The sequence below is a fragment of the Bombina bombina genome, chromosome 3, assembly GCF_027579735.1.
Source record: "Bombina bombina isolate aBomBom1 chromosome 3, aBomBom1.pri, whole genome shotgun sequence".
NCBI lineage: Eukaryota > Metazoa > Chordata > Amphibia > Anura > Bombinatoridae > Bombina > Bombina bombina.
Window position 1 is genome coordinate 283730900 of NC_069501.1, and position 22440 is coordinate 283753339.

The window sequence follows — 22440 nt, forward strand, 5'->3', positions numbered from 1 at the left end:
TAATCTTCTCTAAATCTAATGCAATAAGGACTTTTATCTAGGAGGCACACCAGCATATACAGTTGCTCTTGCTAAGGCATGTTTCAAAGCAGTAGAGGGATCCCATTTTTGGGCACAAACCTGGTGCCATCACACATATATGACCATGTACCATATACACTTAAAGGGACATTAAATTCTAGATACATTTTATGTATTGAGGTTCCCTCAATACAGTCATGGGTGCCGCCATGTTGAAATCTATCTTTCACTGCATTCCAGTGCTGAAATGTTTGCACATGTGCATAAACTCTCCTTCAGATGCCTGGAGTGTAATCTTGATTCCAAAATGGCAACACTTATGATTAGAGGGAGGAGCATGAAATGTTTTAAGTGTCCCTTTAAGGCATTAATGGTTTTATTAATAGAGCACAGTTCTAACACATAGAGAGATACCTTTTTTTTTTTAGGAATTTAAGGAATTATTGTCTATTAACAACTGGACTGAAAGAAAGCTGCAGGCCTAGTAATACTTCTAGGACAATGCAAGATGCCTGTGGCATGTTATCCCAGTACATGTATAGCCTGACTCATAGGCAAAGACAGAGGAATCCGGAAGGAAAACATTGAGGGGTCATCATGGGGCCAGTAGGTTGGGCTTTACAAGGGTAGGTGATGGAGCAGAGCGGAAGTGCGGACAGTTCAGGACCAAAATGTGTGGTGAGAAGCTCCTGTCCTCCCTCCCCTTTTTCTATGTGGTTTGAGCTATATGTAACAGCTTGGGGGTGACGGGGGATGCTTGCCTATTTTGTGGTTTTGATCAAAGTGGGGATTGTTGGTACCTCCTGTTTGATTAACAGGGGATCATTTTATACAAGGGTGCGTGCCATTCTTAGTGGTAAGAAGGGCACGTTTTGTGGATGGGCATGCACCCTGGGGTTTGTATGGAAATGTTTAACTATTTATTTGGTAATGTTATGGATATATTATTTATGGTGTTCAATAAAACAACCTGCGGCCTTTATAACACCATGTTCTTGTGTCATGCATTTATTTAGTAGTAGTAGTGCCTAGTATGGGGGTCAAGGGCTTTGTAATTATTTTCCTTTGCCCCAAGAGAAACTGGGTGATCTTGTATAATCCAGTGACTTGGCATGCAACATTCTACACTGTGACTGCTTGATCACTACAGGAATATATTTATATTTAGTTGCGTAAAAGGGGTATCTCCTTGGAGAGCAAAATAATGTAAATGTCACCTTTAAGAATTGTTGCTGCTTAGTACCACTAGAACCAAATGCCCAGAAACAGTTTGTTGTGGGCTTACAGTACAATGTGGGTTTTAGAGGAAAACTGGATAAATTAAACAGCTGCTCCATTGTCCATCTCTCTACATTTATATACAGTCTAACAAACACATTTGCTCTAATAAAACATGAAATAGCAGTTCTTTGCAGTCATTAATGATAATTTATTGTGAATTCTCAGATTGGTTGTTATAGTTCAAAGTATATTCGAGTTCAAAGTGTGTATATATAATGTGCGCACATCTATTTGCTTGCACGTCTAAAAAAGAATATCCCTTTGAAAACAACTACATTTTGGATTTATTTGTGTTGCTTAGAAAAGTATAATTAATTTACAGATAAGGAGGGAGGGGCTGTATTAAAAAGTTCCAAAATCCTCTCAGAGGAACCTAAGGCAGAAAAAAAGATCAGGTGGTCAACATGGCTAAGCGCAAGTTCTCAGCTCACTGACTAGAGGTTAAATTCATGTTCTTGCACAAATATGACTTTATCTGCAACAAAAAAAATCCAAACATTTATGAAATTCTTTTTGTTAATACCCTGCTTTGCTTAACAGAGTAGAGGTGGGGAACTGATAAATATGGCCCGGTACAAGTAGGGCTGAAGTAAAGATATGACAGGAGAGACATACCAGGTTAGAGCTTGGGGCATGGACATAAATGGCAAGGGGAGCAATGGTTGCCATCTAAGAGCCAGATTACGACTAAAGCACAAATTTGTGCTTTCACAAGCGCGATATTTGTGCTCCACTCGTAATACCAGCGCATGCAACTGTGGGCTGGTGTTATAAGTAAAGCGATAGACACGGCACATAACCTAGCGCATCGAAGGGGGCAAGTCATGCAGTGATGTGCAACAAATGTAAAATATATATGTATACAGATAATAACATATATACTTTATTTACAGGGAACACACAGTTTGCATAGACCGCAATTTAAAGGCACTTTTCTAACACCCCACATCTCCTCACTTTAACCCCTTATTAGTGCAGTTATTTTAAATAAAAAAATGCTGCTATTTTTTTATTTTATAAAGCAACAATACACTTTCGGCGAGATTACGAGTTTTTGTCGGTAAGGCTTGCGGGGCTAACAAGCCTTTTGTTCCCACCGCTCCCTTAAGACAACACTGGTATTACAGGTCTTTTTAAACCTGGCGTTAGCCGCAAAAATGTGAGCGTAGAGCAGAATTAGCTCCACATCTCACCTCAATACCAGCGTTGCTTATGGTAGCGGTAAGATGGCTAAACGTGCTCGTGCATGATTTCTCCATAGGAAACAATGGGGCTGAGCTGGCTGAAAAAAAAACCTAACACCTGCAAAAAAGCAGCGTCCAGCTTCTAACGCAACCCCATTGTTTCCTATGGGGAAAATAAATCTATGTCTGCACCTTAAACCCTAACATGAACCCTGAGTCTAAACACCCCTAATCTTACACTTATTAACCCCTAATCTGCCGCCCCTGCTATCGCTGACACCTACATTATATTGTTAACCGCTAATCTGCTGCTCCGGACACCGCCGCCATCGACATTATCGCTATGAACCCCTAATCTACTGCCCCCAACATCGCCGACACCTACATTATAGTTATTAACCCCTAATCTGCCGTCGCCAACATTGCCGCCACTATAATAAAGTTATTAACCCCTAAACCTAAGTCTAACCCTAACCCTAACACCCCCTAACTTAAATATAATTTAAATTAAACAAAATTAATTTAACATAATTAAATAAATTATTCCTATTTAAAACTAAATACTTACCGATAAAATAAACCCTAAGCTAGCTACAATATAACTAATAAAAAAAAATTCCCTACCCTATACTAAATTACAAATAGCCCTTAAAAGGGCCTTTTGTGGGGCATTGCCCCAAAGTAATCAGCTCTTTTACCTGTAAAAAATAAATACAATACCCCCCAACATTACAACCCACCACCCACACACCCCTACTCTAAAACCCACCCAATCCCCCCTTAAAAAAACCTAACACTAACACTGTACTTATTTTAGCTAGGTAGTTATTAAATAGTTAATAACTATTTAATAACTATTCTACCTAGTTAAAATAAATACAAAGATGCCTGTAAAATAAATATAAATCCTAAGCTAGCTACAATGTAACTATTAGTTATATTGTAGCTAGCTTAGGGTTTATTTTATCGGTAAGTATTTAGTTTGAAATAGGATTAATTTATTTAATTATGTTAAATTAATTTAGTTTAATTTAAATTATATTTAAGTTAGGGGGTGGGTTAGACTTAGGGTTAGAATTAGGTTTAGGGGTTAATACATTTATTATAGTAGCGGCGACATTGGGGTCGGAAGAGTAGGGGTTAATAAATGTAGGTACGTGTCGGCAAAGTTAGGGGGGCAGATTAGGGGTTAATAAAATGTAACTAGTGTTTGCAAGGCGGGAGTGTGGCGGTTTAGGGGTTAATACATTTATTAAAGTGTCGGCGATGTCCGGTCGGCAGATTAGGGGCTAATAACTGTAGGTAGGTGGCGGCGACGTTGGGGGCGGCAGATTAGGGGTTAATAAATATAATGTAGGTGTTGGCGATGTTAGGGGCAGCAGATTAGGGGTTCATAGGTATAATGTAGGTGGCGGCGATGTCCGGTCGGCAGATTAGGGGTTAAAAACTTTTATTTTAGTGTTTGCGATGTGGGGGGGGGGACTCGGTTTAGGGGTTTATAGGTAGTTTATGGGTGTTAGTGTACTTTTGATCACTTTAGTTAAGAGTTTTATGTTCCAGCGTTAGCCCATAAAATTCTTAACTACTGACTTTTAAATGCAGTATTAGTCTTGCCAGGAGAGGGTCTACCGCTCACTTCTTCCAAGACTCGTAATACCAGTGTTAGGCAAATCCCATTAAATCGATAGGATATGCAATTGACGTAAGGGGATTTGCGGTAGCCTCGAGTCGCGTAAGAAAAGTGAGCGGTGAGCCTGCACCTGTCAGACTCGTAATACCAGCGTTAGGAAAAAAGCAGCGTTGGGACCTCTCAGTGCTGCTTTTTAAGGCTAACACCAAACTCGTAATCAAGGCGTTTATTTTGGAGGCACTCGGGGGACATTTTTAAATGAACCAGAGGTCTGACCTCTGGTTAATTTTCGGAGCGCACATTGCTACCTCAAGCTCACGGTAGCATTAACCAGCCACTCATAATGGCTGGTTATTTAACATGCGCCCGTGATTTGCCTATTTATGGGCACACATTAAATTAGCGCTCCACTTGTAATCTAGCCCTAAATGTTTATATCAGACACTGTTTTTATGATTGTCCAAAAATAAAACAATATTGGAATTTTTTAATATTGGTTAGAGATAAAGGCCTCTAGTTATCAAGCCGTCAACCTCAAATACGCTGGAATTCCACAGCGTATTTGTGGCGAGGCTGATTCGCCGTAGTTATCAAGCCCTACAGACCGGCAAAAGTAGAATATAGTGACGTAAGCTTCGATCCGCCGGACTCAGTCCGACACAAAACGATTCTTACGTAACTCCAGATGTTCCGAACGCAAATTCGGCACAATCTGACTACTTTTGGTAGTTATCAAACTACTAGCAGGTACGCTCTGCACTTTTCCGGCCCAGCGTACCTGGTTTTCAATCTGCCGCCCTGGAGGCGGCGGATCCAATAGGAATCAATGGGAGTCTGACCATAGCGAAAGTTCATGTTCGCTGCTGCCCGATATCCCATTGATTCCTATGGGAGCTGTCTGCACCTAGCACCCTAACATGTACCCCGAGTCTAAACACCCCTAATCTGCCCCCCCTACACCGCCGCAACTAAATAAATGTATTACCCCCTAAACCGCCGCTCCCGGACCCCGCCGCAACTATATTAAACATGTTAACCCCTAAACCGCCGCTCCTGGAGCCCACCGCAACTATAATAAATGTATGAACCCCTAAACCGCCGCTCCCGGACCCCTCCGCCACCTACATAATACCTATTAACCCCTATCCTGCCCCCCTATACCGCCACCACCTATAATAAATGTATTAACCCCTATCCTGCTGATCCCGTACCCCGCCGCAACTAAATAAATTGTTTAACCCCTAAACCTCCGCTCCCGGACCCCGCCGCCACCTATATTAAACTTATTAACCCCTAATCTGCCCCCCCTACACCATCGCCACCTATAATACATTTATTAACCCCTATCCTGCCCCCCTATACCGCCGCCATCTATATTAAACTAATTAACCCCTAAACCTATGTCTAACACTAACCCTAACACCCCCTAACTTAAATATTATTTTAATAAATCTAAATAAAAATTACTCTTATTAACTAAATTAATCCTATTTAAAACTAAATACTTACCTATAAAATAAACCCTAAGATAGCTACAATATAACTAATAATTATATTGTAGCTATTTTAGGATTTATATTTATTTTACAGGCAACTTTGTATTTATTTTAACTAGGTACAATAGCTATTAAATAGTTATTAACTATTTAATAACTACCTAGCTAAAAGAAATAAAAAATTACCTGTAAAATAAATCCTAACCTAAGTTACAATTAAACCTAACACTACACTATCAATAAATAAATTAAATAAATTACCTACAAGTAGCTACAATTAAATACAATTAAATAAACTAAACTAAAGTACAAAAAAACCCCCAGTAAATTACAGAAAATAAAAAAGATTACAAGAATTTTAAACTAATTACACCTAATCTAAGCCCCCTAATAAAATTTAAAAAAAAAAAAAATAATAAAGGTCCCTACCCTATTCTACATTACCAAGTAACTAGCTCTTTTACCAGCCCTTAAAAGGGCTTTTTGCGGGGCATGCCCCAAAGTAATCAGCTCTTTTGCCTGTAAAAAAAACACAATACCACCCCCCAACATTACAACCCACCACCCACATACCCCTAATCTAACCAAAATCCCCCTTAAATAAACCTAACACTACCCCCCTGAAGATCTCCCTACCTTGAGTTGTGTTCACCCAGCCGGGCACCGATGGACCAAAAGAGGACATCCGGAGCGACAGAAGTCTTCATCCTATCCGGGCAGAAGAGGATATCCGGACCGGCAGACATCTTCATCCAAGCGGCATTTTCTATCTTCATCCATCCGACGAGGAGCGGCTCCATCTTCAAGACCTCCAGCGCGGAACATCCTCCTTCCCCGACGACTACCCGACGAATGAAGGTTCCTTTAAGTGACGTCATCCAAGATGGCGTCACTCGAATTCCAATTGGCTGATAAGATTCTATCAGCCAATCGGAATTAAGGTAGGAAAAATCTGATTGGCTGAATGAATCAGCCAATCAGATTCAAGTTCAATCGGATTGGCTGATCCAATCAGCCATCAGATTGAGCTCGCATTCTATTGCAAGCTCAATCTGATTGGCTGATTGGATCAGCCAATCCGATTGAACTTGAATCGGATTGGCTGATTCAATCAGCCAATCAGATTTTTCCTACCTTAATTCCGATTGGCTGATTAACTCTGAAGAACAAATTTCTAGGTTCCTAAAAGAAATGAGTGCACAATATAATATTTTAACCAAATGAGGTAATAGAATATATTTTAAGACCCTTTGAGAATTCCTCCACAGTTACGGAACACAGATTAATAGGTAAATGGAGGAGAAATTAACAGACAGGTAAGAGGCTTCATTTTTTATTTTTTTTTGAGAAATATCAGACATACGGTTACAAGATTAATGAATTGTCTTATCTCATACGAATATTGAGAGATGGAGAGGAGAGAGGGAAAGAGAATAATTGGAGGGGAAGGTATTTTTTTTTTACTAATGGACAGAATTATCTGGCCCTTGAACAATCACTGTGTGGAGTGTGGAGTTTAACACAGGACATTGGTCCTGGAATAATAGTGTATGATGTTTGGCACCTTTTTTTTTCTTTCACCGAAGGAGATAGGACGTTGTCAGCCAAAACTGGAATCCATGTGGATGCATTTCAGTTTTTAATAGAAACATTTTTGTAATATACATGTATTAGCAAAAATGTTTCTAACAAAAACTATACCTGTTACAAAAGTGTATTTAAGTATGCACCGTGCACCAGTATTTTAAACACAGCACTTTCTCAGGGAGCCTAAGGTGCTTGTATCATCTGGTAATTACTCAGTTTATGATACAATACCCCACTGGCACTCTGGACAGCTGTAGTATTTAAAATGTTGGTGCACTGAGAATATCTAGCTATGCTTCACATGCACGTGCAGAGAAAAATGTTAATACAAAAACAGCGATAACTTTTACTAGAAGCATTTTTGCCAGTACATGTATTTTGCAAATATGTTTTTATTCAGAGATGTAATTCATCTATGTGCATTTAAATTTTGACCGGAATATCCCTTTAAGCTAAACTTGGGTTTAGGACATATACTATTGTTTAATTTGTTGACTAAAATGATATGTCCTATTTGTTAGGAATATAATGATTGATATGATTATTATAAGTAAAAAAAATTAAATTTGAATGCATACTTTATGTATATATTTTGTGATGTGATTGTGATGTACTAAATAAAAATTAAAATAAATATAAAAACCCCCAAAATAAATGGTTCTTAAAATGCAAAAAATCTTTATTGAAAAATATTAAAAATACACAGAGCAGTTCTATAATGCATCATACACATTTTACGGCCAAACTCATAAATGGCAAGGTACAGGTGTGAATGGGGTAGGTATGATATGGTAAACTTACCTACTTTGTATTAGATCATTTCTAAATAGGCTCAGGAGCAGGCACATGTTTTGATACCTAAATAGCAGTAGCAGTTGTAACAACTGGCAAGATTACAAGTTGTGCGGTATGGCTATACCGCTGGAAAAATTGGCGTTTGCACGTGGAATGGCAGGTCTCCTGTATTACAAATGACGGCGGTACAGCTATACCACGAGCGATTTAGCCTGTGCTCTCCATTCTGCACTCATGAAATGACTTTTGAGTGTGGAATTTTCAATGTATTAAGGTGCCTTAGATATCAGTCAGGACTCAAATTTACAATGTGAAAAAATACATTTGGCACAAATTTAACCTAATGCTGCACCTCATTTTTCATATTTCCTTGGATGAGTCCTCTAATCACTTACAGATATTTGTACAGATTAGTTTATGTATGAAGTTGCAGTGGAGTTTTAATCCCAGGGCTTTAGTGGTGCTATTGACAACATACACCATATATAAATTATTGTGTCAGACATTATTCAAAGCCTAAATCCCCTGCCTAGTGGTTTGTTAAAATGTTTACATCATTTGTCCATAAAAGATATATATTATGTAAAACATTTTAGTTGATACTCCAACATGGAATGGGGGTAAAAGTGAAATCATTATGGATCTTTATTAGAGCCATATATCTATACTGTAAATTTTATATCGATTTTTGTTTTTGGAAGCAATCCAATTACCAGGGTGGCTGGGAGCATTAGTATAATGGCTGCCCCCCCCAACAAGGATTATCCATTATTTTCTCACCACCACTGTGGAAAGGACCAACAAGAAATAGGATACATTTAATTATAAAAGTAATTTGGAAGTTTTATTTTTTGATTGGATGCTCTAGCTAAATAATAAAAGTGAGTTGTTGACTTATTTGTCCCTTTAAGGGTAACTTTTGTTAGATACATTTGATGATGAGAGACACAATGGATGATCTGTATAATATAACAGTCTATATGGCTATGCTATTTTCATTATTACATCTATAGCTACTATACTGCACAAAGCTGTAAGTCAACATAAAACCTATCACTTCTCCTACTGTTTCCTATAAACATCTTTTACTTCATCATATTTATAAGTTTGCTTTATGTATCAACTTGAAGTGTTGTGTACAGGGAGAACACAATACAGATAAAGATATGAACTTGCAAGGATTCCATGCTCTATAATCATTTCTCATTTGCATAAGCATATACATATTTTTATCTGTAATTCTTGTGCTATATTTGGCTTTTGTATTAGCTTGAATTAACAAATATATATGAAGTTTTTAATTTAAGTAGATACGTAGTAGATAGATAAGTAGTAACATACTACATTGTTGCCAAAATGTCAGTCCTTTTACTTCGACTACTAATTGAAAATGCATAGAATTGGCAGTGTTGAAAATAATAAGCAATATCTGTCTCTGTTTTTTTGCAGTGCCTAGTGAGGTCTGAATGGGTTAAATTTTTATGCAGTTTTAGTCAGGAGGGCCAGTTTTATCTGAATGGGGGCTAGTTCTGAGTGTATGTCTGTCTTTGTAAATCTAATAATCTTCTTCTATCCTTGTTCAAATTCTTGCATTCCAGTCTGTACCAGTGAACACCTAAATTACTTTGTATCCTAAACATATGCACAGCGGAAAAAAATAGTTTCGGTTAGTTTCGGACAGATTCTGAGTGTTTCTAATTTCGTTTCGGATCGATTCGAATTTGAATACATTCAAATGTATTTGTTTTGTATTCATTTGGATTCAAATAAATTTGGATGTATTCGGATGTATTCGTTTCAATTTGATTCATTAATTCGGAAGTTCGGTATGTGTTATGTTGATTCAGATGGTTCCAAGTTACACAAACAGAATTATTTCACTGTTCTATCTCACTAAATTTAATTTTTATACTGAATTGTATTGAATTGTATTGAATTTAATTGAATTCCAAGTTACACAAACGGAAGTATTTCACTGTTCTATCTCACTAAATATAATTTTATACTGAATTGTATTGAATTGTATTTAATTTAATCGAAATGTATTGAATTGAATTGTATTGAATTGAATTGAATTCCAAGTTACACAAATGGAATTATTTCACTGTTAAGTTTTATACTTAATTGTATTGAATTGAATTGTATTGAATTAAACTAATTCGGATTTATTCATTACAAATGCATTTGGATTAGTTTAATTTTGTTGCTAGGGTAATTCGGAAATTCGAATCAATTCGATTCGATAAGCCAAATATATCTATCTGTGAAAAAATATGAGTGCATATATTTGAATGTGTATACCATCACATAAATTAAGTAAGCTTGCAGAATGATATACTTAGAATAACACAGCGCTCTTTTGTAAACACAATGAATGTCTCAGAAAGGCATACATTAGTTAATATTTTTCTCTAGTACTGAACTTGCCTTTTTTAACTATTGTCAGACCTACTGAATAGAATTTGCTGACTTAAACTTTGTAAACAAATGAAGATCAGGAATGCCCTGTCTCCTGTGTATAAATAAGGCCAAAAATGTTTTATAATTTCATTAAAGTTTTTTGTGGGGTGGAAACATCTTGCAGAATGAAGATTTTTCGATAAGAACATGGTGATTAAATGGACAATGTAGTAAAACTTTTCTATCATCCATATAAAAGAGCAGCTTTACGCGTGTGGATTTTTGCCTGTTAATGTTTATTGGCTGATAGGACACCCTCAAAAATTATCTTTGTTTAAGACTAATAAAGTTGTACCAGTTTCCTTATAATGGTCATTGGCATATAGGTACTGTCTGTTAACTCCTTAACTACTGAACCATTTACACCCATTTGCTAAGCTGTTGTGGAGTTTTAAGATGCTACACACATTTAAGCCCTATTGTAGGTCATTTTCAGTAAGAAACCCACTCATATAATATGTTGTTATTTCAGCAGATCCAACAGATTCAAACTATACCTTAGTATAGTACTATATGTGTAATGATGTAAGGAATCTGTAACAAATGTGTGGCATGTATATTTGTATTTAAATTCTAATAATCAAGGTTTTAAACAATAGTTTGTATTTTTTCCCTTAACTATATAGTCAAAAGTAGAAGGGGTTATCATCCTATAAATAAGGGTCTTTAGTTATATAGGGACTCCCACGATCCTCTAGTCAAATAAATGCACATTTATTCATACCAGGTGATCACTATTACTGCAGTGATCATCTGGCAATTAAAACCTATATGGGGGCTTCTGGGCTTAAAACATGGGGTCTTTTAGTCCTCTAGGAGTTTTTGATGGCCTGTTATAAGAGCCTAGAAACTTCCTCATTAAAAAGTGTGTATTTTTAATTTTATTTTCAAAACATGTCCTTTACTGTTGTGGCCCCTAAGACATATACCATTTGAAAGAGCAATTGCTTTTAAAATGGTGAGTCTTGGGGGTTTCTAGGGACTTAAAGAGTTTTGACCAAGGGTTTTAAATACTCACCCCCATCCAGCAACCTGCAGCAGTCTGTCTGACACTTTTGGGTTTCCAGAGGTTGGTGATGTCACCATGCCCATGCCCCCTCGGCCATCTCATTACTGGGTTTAGGTGCAAGGGGACACAATCAGCTATAAAAGCACCCCCAACTCCCGGATGACAAAATGTGGTCATCATCTGCACTTAAAAAGGGACATGGTACTGTAACATTTTCTCCCCTTTAATGTGTTCCCAATAATCCATTGTACCTGTAGGGTTGTATCAAATTGTTTACAAATAGCTCCTTTACCCTTATTTAAAATAACCGTTTTTGCCTGGTATAACTGACACATACATGAACACTTGTTTATTGCTGTATTCTCTATAGAAAACTTATGTAAACAAGAGACAGAAACAGAGATCAACCTGTATTTCCTTGCTTGTATCAATAAAATTACACTCTAGAATTGTAAAATGCTTATTAGTTAACAGGAAAAGTTCAGTACATACCAGCTTTAGCTGGGCAGTTAAATATATTTAGTAGTGATGCCGGAGTCATACAATTGAGAGAGCATTCCATGATTGGATGGCAGATTTGCACTTTGAGTGGTGATTGGTTCCTTTTGCTTTCCTATGATGAGCTAGCGGTTTTTCTTGGGCTTAAAACCATGGGCTCCATCTGATGAAAGAATGTACTTACACTTTTACTGTTGAAATGAAAAACAAAAATTTATGGTGTAAAAAGTTGCTTGGGATTAACAATTGTTTCAAAAATATTTTTAAAATATATTTTCTCTTTCCAACTCAGTAGCATCATGTTATATGATATCATTGGACAAAAAGAGATACATGTATAAATATGTGTAATGAAGATAATTAAGGGAACATAATGTTTTCTGAAATTAGTCCTGATTTACTTCAAGTTTTATTTCCTTGTAAATTAGCAATATTGTTCTAAAAACTCCTGGTACCTGCAGCAAACACAGTCCATGATTTAGGATAGCCTGGTTAGTGAAAATCTCAAGTTTTTAAAGGGACACTCAAGTCAAAATTAAACTTCATGATTCAGATACAGCATGCAATTTTAAACAACTTTCCAATTTACTTCCATTAACAAAATGTGCACAGTCTTTTTATATTTACACTTTTTGAGTCACCAACTCCTACTGAGCATGTGCAAGAATTCACAGAATATACTTATATGCATTTGTGATTGGCTGATGGCTGTCACATGATACAGGGGGAGTGGAAACAGATATAACTTTGTAATTTATTTAACAAAAATCTACTACTCATTTCAAGTTCAGACTAAGTGCTATTCCATTGTCTGATTATCATTCATTTGTTGATTATGCAATGCTACAGTGTTGACTGGTCCTTTAAACAAACCTTTTTATGTTCCCAAAGAAGTAATTTTAGTAGCTGGAATGCGTTGAGCAAATAGAGGACACGCTTTTTTGGGGGCTACAAATAAATTATTACATAATTTTGAAGAAAAGTGTAAATATTTGTAATAAATCGTTTGATCAATTTGTCATGATATTGAGCTTTCTGTTTTGAATCAAAGGTTGGATAGCTGCAGTCTTAAGAGTATCCTGAGGTTTTCAATTTTTGCTAATATACACATAAATATATGGAAATGTGGAGTTTATTTATTAATGAGCATAAATATAAAATGTAACATATATATCAATGGATTTCCTCCCTTTATTTAATTTAGATGTAATGCCTCGGGATTAAACGTCTGTTTGTGAACACTGGTGGTTTGCAATTGATGTTTTGAAAACTTTTATGGCATTTGGGGGTGAGGGCAGAGGAATCTGAGGTAGATACTGTTGCTTTATTTTTACTTATTTTAGTGTCAATATTACTTGTTTATCTTTAGTAAATGCAATTCTAGCACATGAACTAAGAGGAGATTATGTCAGCAGTCTATCCTATTAAAGAAGGTTTTAGCCATTACACTTTGCGTATATGGTTTTATAAGATAATTTGTAAGTTTCTGCTTAATTTAAAAACCAATTATTTTGCAATAAGGTTGGGCCAGTAATATATCAAAAAACACTTTTTCTTTTGCATTGAATAGTGACACTTCATTTCTGTTTTGCATTGCTAGTCCAGAAGATGTAAAATGCTAAATTTAAATAGTTTACTCTGTTTTTAATTTACTGCATACTATATAAGTGAACATGCAATGTTATTTAGAGTAAATATGGTTCCAAGAATCCCATTCACTTCAAGTCAGGACCAATCAAATTAGTATTTTATTCATCATATACCTGAGGGTCTAACCATAATCTTGGAAAAAGAGCAATCCCCAGTGCAGATTCCTCTCCAGTAGATGTAGCCTTTGCCATTTAGAAGTGCGTTGTAGCACTTATCATACCACCAACCTCCATAACTGTTAGCACAGTGTGACCCACTCCGGTCCTGATCCTTGTCCTTTGTAGAGAACCTCATGTTGTGGTGCACCATGCCTGAATCAAATGTGGTGAGATAGTCACCTGCAGTCCCTGAGTACCTGCCCAGTCTTAGAGTATATCCATTTACCTCGTTGTCGAGGCTGAATATATCATAGTCAGCGTACCACTCCTTCTCTGCTTTGTCCTTTAACACAAAACGCACCATATAGGTTCTCTGAGTTGTCAGAAGGTGGATGTATTCATTGCCCATCCAGTAGTCCTGTAGAACATTTCCAAAACCATATTTATATGTTGTCCAAGACTCAAGCCAAGTGATTTCAGTCTTAATGGAGTTTCTCTGCACTACTGTCCAACCTTTCCCCTCTGTGTCCATGTCACAGTAGACGACAACAGGAGTGGACAACGCAGGCTTGATTACATACACCCCACTGGGGCTCTCTTTGGAAAGTTTATCACAATCTATAGGAAACTCTGCAAAACACAAAATTTGGATTGCATGAAACATCTGAGTTACCTGCATTAAGGAAATGTGAATGGAACAGCACAAAAAAAATAAACGTTAGCAGTATTTAGATTGACAGAATTTCTCCTAATTCTAAAGCACACTGCTAAACTCATTCCCAGACACTCCAATATTTTTAACTTCTATGGCCTAGATTACAGATGGACCCTGCACTAAGAATAGTCCACAATCTGGTGGTAGAAGTCAATGATAAAAAAAAGATTTACCAGAGAATGTTTGCAAGACTGACATCTTTTTTAGTGCACCCTATACTTTCAATGCATATCACTTATATTACACGTGGTTAGTTATGCTTTCGAGTGCAATTCAAAATAGCAATGAAAAATTGAGCGTGTCTAGAGACCTGAAGTAAATTGTTAGGGCTAGAATAAAAGCATAACAGAAAATATGTATAGCGCTAGACTACAAGTGGAGCATTATAAATATCACTTTCATGAAAGCGATATTAGTGCTCCACTTGGTAATACCAGCACATGATAATGTGCACTGGTATTACAAGATATCCGCAATGCGAACGCAAACTTTCATAGGCTCCTATGGGAGCCTCGTTCTGATGCCATCACAGATGACACAAGAACTTCTGCGCCAGCAAAGGCGGTAAGTCGGGCAGCAGGTATAAATATGTATATAAGCATATACATATATATTTACTGGGAACATACAGTTCCCATTGACCGCAATGGAAAGGCGCTTTTCAGTGCGTTTTTTTTCTAACACCCGACTCCCACCAACTTAAACCCCAAAATACTGCCTAGTGCAGTACTTTTATTAAAAAAATAAAGATGCTGCCATCTTTATTCTTTAATAAACTACACATATATCACATGAACATCTCTATGTAAAAAAGAAAGATCTTTTACCTCAAAAGTTCCTCAGTAGCCACATCCCATTGGAAACGATTTCTAAGCAGCATATTAGTATGTCTGTCCTAGGACAGCTGAAGGTATGAGCCATGTGCACTCTCATGTTATTTCCCTATTCAGTGTAAGGAAGTTTACAATGAAATCTCTTGAGAGTTAAGTCAAATCTCATGAGATCACAGTAAAAGAGTTTATGACCTCACCACTGCTGATGCTGATTGGCTGCTGTTCATTTTTTTAATTTTTTTTTACCTGCAGCTGGGAGCAGCTGAAGTATAATTTTTTTACACAGAACTTACTCTGCTGAGCTGAGGAAATTGTGAGGTAAAATATCTTCCTTTTTTACATAAGAGATGTTCAGGTGATATTTTTTTTTACAGTTATACTGCATCAGTTTAAAGTGATTTAGCTTTATGAGTATTATGTCCCTTGAAATGCTTAAAGAAATATGAAACCCAAAAACATTTATTTTGTGATTCAAGTAAAGGATACAGTTTTAAAAAAGTTTCCGATTTACTTTTATAATCAAATTTGCTTTGTTCTGTGTTGAAGAGTTACCTAGATAGGTATCTGGAACACTACATGGCAGGAAATAGTGCTACCTTCTATTGTTCTTGAACATGGTCATATAGTGCTTCAGACACGTGCATGCTCCTGAGCTTATGTCCCTGCTTTTCAACAAAAGATAGCAAGAGAACAAAAAATTGATAATAGAAGTAAATTAGAAAGTTGTTTAAAATGACATGCGCTATCTAAATCATGAAAGAAAGAAATTGGGTTTCATGTTCATTTAAGGTGGATAATTCCTGGGAATTGAATTTCCCTATTGCTGACTATAATGAGGAGGTAGCTATATGAGTGTGTATATGTGTTTGTGTATATGTGTATGTTTCTGTATGTATGATTTTTTGTATGTATATGTGTTTGTATATGTTTATGTATGTGTATATATATATATATATGTATGCGTAAGTGTGTATGTGTGTGTATGTATATCTGTGTCTGTGTTTATGTATGTGTGTGGGTGTTTATCTGTATTTATGTACATGTGTATGTAAGAATGTGTGTGTATGTATGTGTGTGTGTGTGTCTGTCTGTGGGTGTTTATGTGTGTCAATGTTTATGTGCATGTTGCACATGTGCGTGTGACTGTATGTGTTTGTGTGCACATGTTAAAATATTAAACAGGCATAGTGGTGGGGTATGTCAGTAGGGGTGGAGTTTGGAAGAGCCTTGGCGCCACACTATTTCAAATCTTCATGAGCTACTACTGTCTTGGAGTCCTTCCCAGTTCCACACCTTGTCATATACTATATCTGTTTACATCACTGTTAAAACATTTTTATTAATAATAATAAAAAACATATATATTACATTTAATATGTGTATATATTATGTATATGTATATATCTTATACAGGGAGTGCAGAATTATTAGGCAAGTTGTATTTTTGAGGATTAATTTTATTATTGAACAACAACCATGTTCTCAATGAACCCAAAAAACTCATTAATGTCAAAGCTGAATAGTTTTGGAAGTAGTTTTTAGTTTGTTTTTAGTTATAGCTATTTTAGGGGGATATCTGTGTGTGCAGATGACTATTACTGTGCATAATTATTAGGCAACTTAACAAAAAACAAATATATACCCATTTCAATTATTTATTTTTACCAGTGAAACCAATATAACATCTCAACATTCACAAATATACATTTCTGACATTCAAAAACAAAACAAAAACAAATCAGTGACCAATATAGCCACCTTTCTTTGCAAGGACACTCAAAAGCCTGCCATCCATGGATTCTGTCAGTGTTTTGATCTGTTCACCATCAACATTGCGTGCAGCAGCAACCACAGCCTCCCAGACACTGTTCAGAGAGGTGTACTGTTTTCCCTCCTTGTAAATCTCACATTTGATGATGGACCACAGGTTCTCAATGGGGTTCAGATCAGGTGAACAAGGAGGCCATGTCATTAGATTTTCTTCTTTTATACCCTTTCTTGCCAGCCAAGCTGTGGAGTACTTGGACGCGTGTGATGGAGCATTGTCCTGCATGAAAATCATGTTTTTCTTGAAGGATGCAGACTTCTTCCTGTACCACTGCTTGAAGAAGGTGTCTTCCAGAAACTGGCAGTAGGACTGGGAGTTGAGCTTGACTCCATCCTCAACCCGAAAAGGCCCCACAAGCTCATCTTTGATGATACCAGCCCAAACCAGTACTCCACCTCCACCTTGCTGGCGTCTAAGTCGGACTGGAGCTCTCTGCCCTTTACCAATCCAGCCACGGGCCCATCCATCTGGCCCATTAAGACTCACTCTCATTTCATCAGTCCATAAAACCTTAGAAAAATCAGTCTTGAGATATTTCTTGGCCCAGTCTTGACGTTTCAGCTTGTGTGTCTTGTTCAGTGGTGGTCGTCTTTCAGCCTTTCTTACCTTGGCCATGTCTCTGAGTATTGCACACCTTGTGCTTTTGGGCACTCCAGTGATGTTGCAGCTCTGAAATATGGCCAAACTGGTGGCAAGTGGCATCTTGGCAGCTGCACGCTTGACTTTTCTCAGTTCATGGGCAGTTATTTTGCGCCTTGGTTTTTCCACACGCTTCTTGCGACCCTGTTGACTATTTTGAATGAAACGCTTGATTGTTCGATGATCACGCTTCAGAAGCTTTGCAATTTTAAGAGTGCTGCATCCCTCTGCAAGATATCTCACTATTTTTGACTTTTCTGAGCCTGTCAAGTCCTTCTTTTGACCCATTTTGCCAAAGGAAAGGAAGTTGCCTAATAATTATGCACACCTGATATAGGGTGTTGATGTCATTAGACCACGCCCCTTCTCATTACAGAGATGCACATCACCTAATATGCTTAATTGGTAGTAGGCTTTCAAGCCTATACAGCTTGGAGTAAGACAACATGCGTAAAGAGGATGATGTGGTCAAAATACTAATTTGCCTAATAATTCTGCACTCCCTGTATATTATGCACATGTTTCATTATACTTTAATTCTAGCCCTAACGCTTTACTTCAGGTCTCCAGGCACACTGAATATTAGGTGTTAGCGTGCCCCGCTATATATAAATATAACAGCATATCTGAATACTTTGTAAAGAACTATTTAACTTTCACCTTCAGGTTATAGGGACATTCCAGCCAAAATTGAAATCCACATGGATGCATTTTAGTTTTGAATAGAAGCATTATTGTAATATACATGCATTAGCAAAAATGCTTCTAATAAAAGATATGGCTGTTTCAAATGTGTATTTAAGTATGCACCGTGCACCAGCATTTTAAACACAGCACTTGCTCAGAGAGCCTAATGTACTTGTACCACCTGGTAATTATTCAAACAGGCACAAGTAGTCAGCGCACCCGGCAGATAGAGACAAGAGGCACACAGAACTTGGTAATGCAGTGAATTTAATGAAATGTATTTTCAGAAAACATTACATGGCAAATAGTGTATGGTGGCAGGTTCCACCGGTCAAAAGTTCAAACAGGTCAGACGTGTTTCCAAGCAAATAAATCACATATTCCTCAGTGACCATCATGGTAATTATTCAATTTGTTAATTGCTGACATGATACAAGTCCCACTGGCACTCTGAGCAGCTGCAGTAATTAAAACGCTGGTGCACTAAGAATATCTAGCTATGCTTCACATGCACGTGCAGAGAAAAACGTTAGCATTAAAAACAGTAAACAGTAATAACTTTTACTAGACACATTTTTACCAATACATCTATATTGCAAATATGTTTGTAATTCAAATATGTAACTCATCTATGTAAAGTTCAATTTTGACTGGAATGTCCCTTTAACACTCGAGTAATAGCCAGGACCTGAGTTTTTTAGCATACTTAAAGTGAAAGTCAACCATAGTGTTTTTAAAACGCTGGGGTTGACTGTTGAAAAAAATAAAGGGCACTTTTATTCATGAAGTATAAGATACTTCATGCAGAAAGTTAATTTATTCGTTTCAACCGTTCACCATTCGCCGTGGCAGTTAAAGGGTTAATAGTTTATTTAGATAGTTTGCAGTGTGGGGTGGCAGTTTAAGGGTTAATAGTTTATTTAGATAGTTTGCAATGTAGGGGTGTGTGGCAGTTTAGGGGTTAATAGTTTATTTAGATAGTTTGCGATGTAAGGGGATGGCAGTTTAGGAGAGATGGGAGTTAATAGTGTAGTGGGAACTTTGCGGTGGGCTTTGTGGCGGTCTAGGAGTTATAAGGCTAGGGGCTTATGGTGATTCGGGTTACCAGGCGAGTAGGGTGGGGTTTTTTCGCTTTTTTTTCTGCATTGATTTCTAGGGGGAAAACATGCACCAGCACGCGAAAACTTAAGTTAGGTTTTTCGCGCTATTCGGGTTACCGCTAGCCCCAAATTTTTTTTGGGGGGGGGGCTTGTAATACCAGCGCAACCCGAGTAGAGCAAAAAGCTTAACGCTAATGGTATTTTTGCGATTGCAGGGGAAAAAATACTGCGCCACTTGTAATCTAGACCTCAGTGTTTAAAGTCTCTTTAATGAGCACTATATTAGTACTTATATTTTGCTCCCCATTTTTGTTGGCAAAATCATTGCTCTAGATTTACACTAATTAATATATGAATTTGTTGCAAGAAGTTTAATCATGTTCCTATTGTGATAACAAATATTTAAAGGGACAGTAAACACCATGAGAGAATAATATAAAATGTTTAGTTAGGCATAGTAAAACAACTTGCATTATACTTTCATGACTTATTTTGACCCCTTTTCAAGTAATTGAAAGATGGAAATGCACACTAAAGACTTCTCGTGGCTCACTCTGCTACATATGGTTTTAACACATAACAACTGCAAAACACTTTTTATACTAACATAATCACCATGGCTAGCTTTGTTGTCGGTAGGCTCAATCCCAGATTGGCTACTTTAGTTAAAGTGATGCGTAAAGTTTGACTATTGAAAACAATTGCAACAAACACAATGTTAATTTGTTTTAAAAATGTTTGAACATGACTGATATTTTATCATAAGACAACAGAAATGTGTTTACTGCCACTTTAACACTAGTACATATAAAGTTTCACAAACGGGATCACCATATTAACTAGGGTTGCCACCTCAGCCATGATTACCTGGACACTTATAAGTTACACAAGCTGCAGGGAGGAATATCAACAATGCATAGTGCTGCCCAGAAATAAAATACAAGTTCGTCCCTGCACACCCTGCAGCATGTGTAACTCATAAGTGTCCAGAAAAACATGGCTGAGGTGGCAACCCTAATATTAACCCACAAGCACAGAGACAATCTTATCATATCTTCTATAAACATATGTGTAGGTTATAGCGTGCTCACTTTTTTGAGCTCTGTCATCATCATCATCAATTGCTTTAATAGCCTCGTCAGCTAGCACCAGGAAGCACATAAAGGCTATTGGCAGGGTCCGTCCCAACACCAAGAAGTGTGAACCTGAAAAGGAAGCAGAGTAACTATTATAAAGGACTCAGAGGAAGAAAGAGAAGTGAAGTTTAGAATAATTACTAAGGCTAAGATAATCCTTTTAACTCTATGACATCATCATTACATGACTGAGTGAGTTAACTCAAGTAGTTACATAATTCTTGGCAATATGTTGCAGCCCTTTAAGATACTGCAAGGGTTAAGGAACTTGTTACTAGTATCTCACCCATCCTTAGCTCATGCAGTGATTATTTGTCTATGAAAGGACTATTAGTATATATAAGAAAAGCAATGCCCTCCCTCATAGACACACACCCACATCAACACTGAAAACCTTGCAGCAATTAAAGTGTATCAAAGTCCCTTAGTTTCCCTTGTGTTTACTGATTTATCCGACTCATGCTACTATTATCTTAGCAAAAAAAGGGAAAATTGAGAAAGGGAAAACATGCATATTGGCAGCACCAGCCCATTGTTAAAAAAAATCTCTAACATTTGTTAATTTTAGAAAAAGAATATAAAAAAGCAATGCAGACAAATTCAAATTAGGTGCTCAAAATTATTTCAAATGATTGTAGAGCCCCTAAATGTAATAAAGAGTCATTATAATCAATAGGGTACATATAAAAAAGTTCCTACAAGAGAGAGTGCGCCTCGTTGTGTTGGTTTTTCAAGTGGTGAGAACAAATAAGGAATTCTCAGTAGCATAAATAAATTAAATTGCAAAACCTGTTTTATTCAGCTTAGGGCCACATTGAGGCCTAGATTAAGAGTGGAGCGCAAAATTGCGCTTTCGCTAGCGCAATATTTGCTCATCCACTCATTAATACCAGCACATGTAAATGTGCACTGGTATTATAAGTTAAGCTTAACGTGAACACGACCTCGCGTTCACATTGCCTGGAAGCCTTGCGCTTACGAGAGCAAGTTTCCATAGGCTCCAATGGGAACCTTGTTCTACCTCAGAAGTGTTTAGCCCTCTTGTGCCTGGACCCATATATTCCTTCTCAGTCATTCCACAGACCTCCCTCACAGAACTGTAGTCCTCATTGGCCAGCAAGGTCCTCTTCTCCAACATTCCGTGCCTTGGGGTTCCATGATTTAATATATATCCTCACATTATTGGTAGATTGGTGCCTATTTGTATATCTATATATCTATATATGTGTGTATGCGTGCTTTTTTATTATTGGATAAAGCATTCATTACTAGTCTCTGTGTGTGGTTTAAGTGTATTGTGTGTGTGCGCGTGTGTATTGTATGTGTGTTGTGTGTATGTGTGAGTTTGTGTACATATATATATGTGTGTAATTGTCTGTGCTATGTGTGTAAGTGTCTGTGCTATGTGTGTAAGTGTCTGTGCTTTTGGATGCACACCCTAATGCAATAGGTTGCACATGGCTATGAGTGGCGTATTTAGCTTTTGAGCTGCCCATGATCAGTGGAGGGAAGGGGGCAGCTCAACATGCTGCGGCCCTCCGGAAGACATGAAAAGCTGAAGTGACAACTATTACAGCCTGCATCTCTGCTTGTTCTGTCCTCCTACTCCTTCCTACAGAAGCCCTTGTCAGTACAGGCTTATAACATGCCCAAGATTAATAATAAATACAGATGGCTCAAGTATACAAAAACTGCTGCCCCCCATCCTCCCTAAATCGGCAACTCTTGGCATGGGCCTTGTTGGCCTAGGCCATGATATACCTCTCTGTCTAGGGTTTATCAAGTCCTTTTAG

At 37.3% G+C, this 22440-nt stretch overlaps 1 protein-coding gene across 1 annotated transcript; it reads right to left on the reverse strand.

Annotated features, from left to right (window-relative positions):
- Positions 1–13716: 13716 nt before the first annotated feature.
- Positions 13717–21785, reverse strand: LOC128652318 (fibrinogen-like protein 1-like protein). The gene is made up of 3 exons (XM_053705254.1): positions 21659–21785; positions 20603–20716; positions 13717–14339 (listed from the first exon to the last, which is right to left on the reverse strand). The coding sequence occupies exons 1-3, from the start codon at positions 21783–21785 to the stop codon at positions 13717–13719; spliced, it is 864 nt and encodes a 287-aa protein (XP_053561229.1).
- Between the last annotated feature and the right edge of the window lie 655 nt (positions 21786–22440).

What these genes read in the sequence shown, in the direction of transcription:
- LOC128652318 (XM_053705254.1), bottom strand. Translation starts at nt 21,785, where the DNA reads ATGTTGGAGAAGAGGACCTTGCTGGCCAATGAGGACTACAGTTCTGTG. An exon ending in CACTTCTGAGGTAGAACAAG is followed by an intron (nt 20,717 to 21,658) that starts GTTCCCATTGGA and finishes CTTCCTTTTCAG; the next exon opens with GTTCACACTTCTTGGTGTTG. An exon ending in TGATGACAGAGCTCAAAAAA is followed by an intron (nt 14,340 to 20,602) that starts GTGAGCACGCTA and finishes TGTGTTTTGCAG; the next exon opens with AGTTTCCTATAGATTGTGAT.